The sequence below is a fragment of the Penaeus monodon genome, chromosome 9 (genome assembly GCF_015228065.2).
Source record: "Penaeus monodon isolate SGIC_2016 chromosome 9, NSTDA_Pmon_1, whole genome shotgun sequence".
Classification (NCBI taxonomy): domain Eukaryota; kingdom Metazoa; phylum Arthropoda; class Malacostraca; order Decapoda; family Penaeidae; genus Penaeus; species Penaeus monodon.
This window is the reverse complement of record NC_051394.1, coordinates 16,334,759-16,337,258: the sequence shown is the minus strand read 5'-3', so window position 1 is coordinate 16,337,258 and position 2,500 is coordinate 16,334,759. Positions and strand designations below refer to the sequence as shown.

At 35.8% G+C, this 2,500-nt stretch overlaps 1 protein-coding gene across 1 annotated transcript in view; it reads left to right on the top strand.

Annotated features, from left to right (window-relative positions):
* LOC119576530 (trichohyalin-like) overlaps window positions 1-977 on the top strand; it is a 2,290-nt gene extending 1,313 nt beyond the window's left edge. The window contains exons 2-3 of the mRNA XM_037924212.1: window positions 198-352; window positions 678-977. Of these exons, the coding sequence (XP_037780140.1) occupies window positions 198-352; window positions 678-903 (381 nt within the window). The 3' untranslated portion in view covers window positions 904-977. The remainder of the gene's footprint in view (window positions 1-197; window positions 353-677) is intronic.
* Window positions 978-2,500: the final 1,523 nt, after the last annotated feature.

Here is a 2,500-nt window from a genome sequence, read left to right as displayed (position 1 = left end):
ACAATACTATAAACACATAGGCAAAAAAGAAAGAAAAAAGAAGGAAAGAAAGAAGAAAAATGTATAAATATATATACATATATATATATATATATATATATATATATATATATATATATATATATATATATATATACACACATATACACCAACATTTACATATCAACAAGGTTTCAGTCACTTTTGTTTTATTTTAGAAAACATCCGCCAGGCGAGCCCAGATGCAGGCAGCCGAGGACCACTACCGGCGCGTGATACAGCGCCGTTACCTCTGGCTGTGGAAATGGGCAGCTCTGGACGCTCTCCTTCAGCGCCGGACGAGCCTGCAGCTGGCGACGCAACACCATCGCAGGTGGGCGACTTTTTGTGAGTTGGAGTTACACAGAATAGCTGTCTTAACATCGCCGTTTCTGACAGTTTTGCATGAATATAATGTTGAGAGCCATACAAATATCCTTCTCTCATTGTGTGTGTGTGTGTGTGTGTGTGTGTGTGTGTGTGTGTGTGTGTGTGTGTGTGTCGCGCGTGTGCGTGTGCCTGTGCGTGTGCGTGTGTGTACGTGTATTACGACAGAAAGGCAAACAAAATGTAAGTGTTATAGAGTCACTCACGAAAAGGAGGCCCTAACACCCGAACCGCTCGCAAATCCTTCTCCTAGCAAGTGTCCGTCTTTGCAGGAAGCTCCTGGCAGAATCCGTGCGCAGATGGAGGACCTACGTCACGGGAAGGAGGCTGAGGCGCGGAAGGGACACAGTGAGCTCGCGCCTTCGGTTCCTGGTGAAGGACATCCTTCCCGACTTCTCGCCCGTGTCCTCCGACGCCGACGACGCCAGCGAGGACGAGGGGAACGAGGGGAACGACGACGACCGCTGGGACGAGATGATCGCCGTGCTCACGATCTAAAACGCCATGCACGCACAAACGAACATACACATTTACGTACACAAACACACACATGCATAAGCACACATACATACCCACACATACACACATGCAAATGCACACACACAAAAAAAAACCAGTCATATGCGAACACATGCACATACATACACAAACATTCTGTATTGTACTGTATATGTTCTCATATACACAGAACTTGGCACACACACGTCGCATATAATTTTTATATATGATAATATTTTACGAAATTGTATGCTTTTCTAAGTTTGTAAGTTTTTAAAAATAAAGAAATGGCTTATAATGTTATTAATGTATTATTAGTATGATGATGATTATTATCATTATTGTTAGTATTATTTATATAATAATAATAATAATAATAATATTATTATTATCATCATCATTATTATTATTACTGTTATCCTTACCATCATTACCATCATCATCATCATCATCATCATCATCATTATCATCATCATTATCATTATTATTATTATTACCATTATTATTATCATTATCATTATCATCATTATTATCATCATTATCAGTATCATTGCTGTTAATAATAATGTCTTCATAATCATTACCATCATTATAATAATTTTCTTACTATATCATTACTGTCTTTATGATCATTACCATCATCAAAGTCATCATCATCATTATTATCATTATCATTATTATTATCATTATCATTATCATTATCAGTATCATCATCAATATCATCATTATTGTCATCATTATTACTATCATTATCATTACTCTTAATAATAATGTCTTCATTATAATTATTATCAACATTATAATAATTGTTTTCTTACTATATCTTAACAGTCTTTATATTCATTATCATATTTTTTCCTACCGTCTTTTTCTTCACTTACTTGGGGCCAACATCTCAAGTCTGCCTAGAAACCTCAGCGTAGACTCCCTGTGTCGAAGTCAGGTCTCGATGTGTTTACAAAGGTGACTGGTAGGTTAGTGTTCCCAAATCGTGGTATTGACAGGTGCTAATGGGTACAGGCTTTAACGTGAGGATTCCATTGTCTAGATAGTGTAAATGGCTCTATTGATATCCATTACATTTGCTAATATTCAGCAGACTTTGGAGTTGACGTACTGCTAAAACAAACGTGATCCTGAATTTTGTCTTCTACGAGTAACTACGATTCTTATATTCCATTATATGTCCGTAAGTATAACACTATTTTTCTTTTCTAAAAGTCATCTTCGGTATCTATCGTTCAGTTTAATTTTGTCGATAAAGTTTATACTCGTTGCCGGTTTGCTTGTCATCTGATATATGGCAAGAGTGAAAGTATTCGTTATGATGATCAGTTAATGGATTTAATATGCATACAATATATATATATATATATATATATATATATATATATATATATATATATATATATATATATATATGTGTGTGTGTGTGTGTGTGTGTGTGTGTGTGTGTGTGTGTGTGTGTGTGTGTGTGTGTGTATGTATACAACTATGTTTATCTATCTCTTATCTTGAAGGAAGAAAATGGGAACAGTCAAATATGTAGTGACCAGAAAAGCCCCCTTTCATTTGAAGAGAGAATTTGTAGAATAAA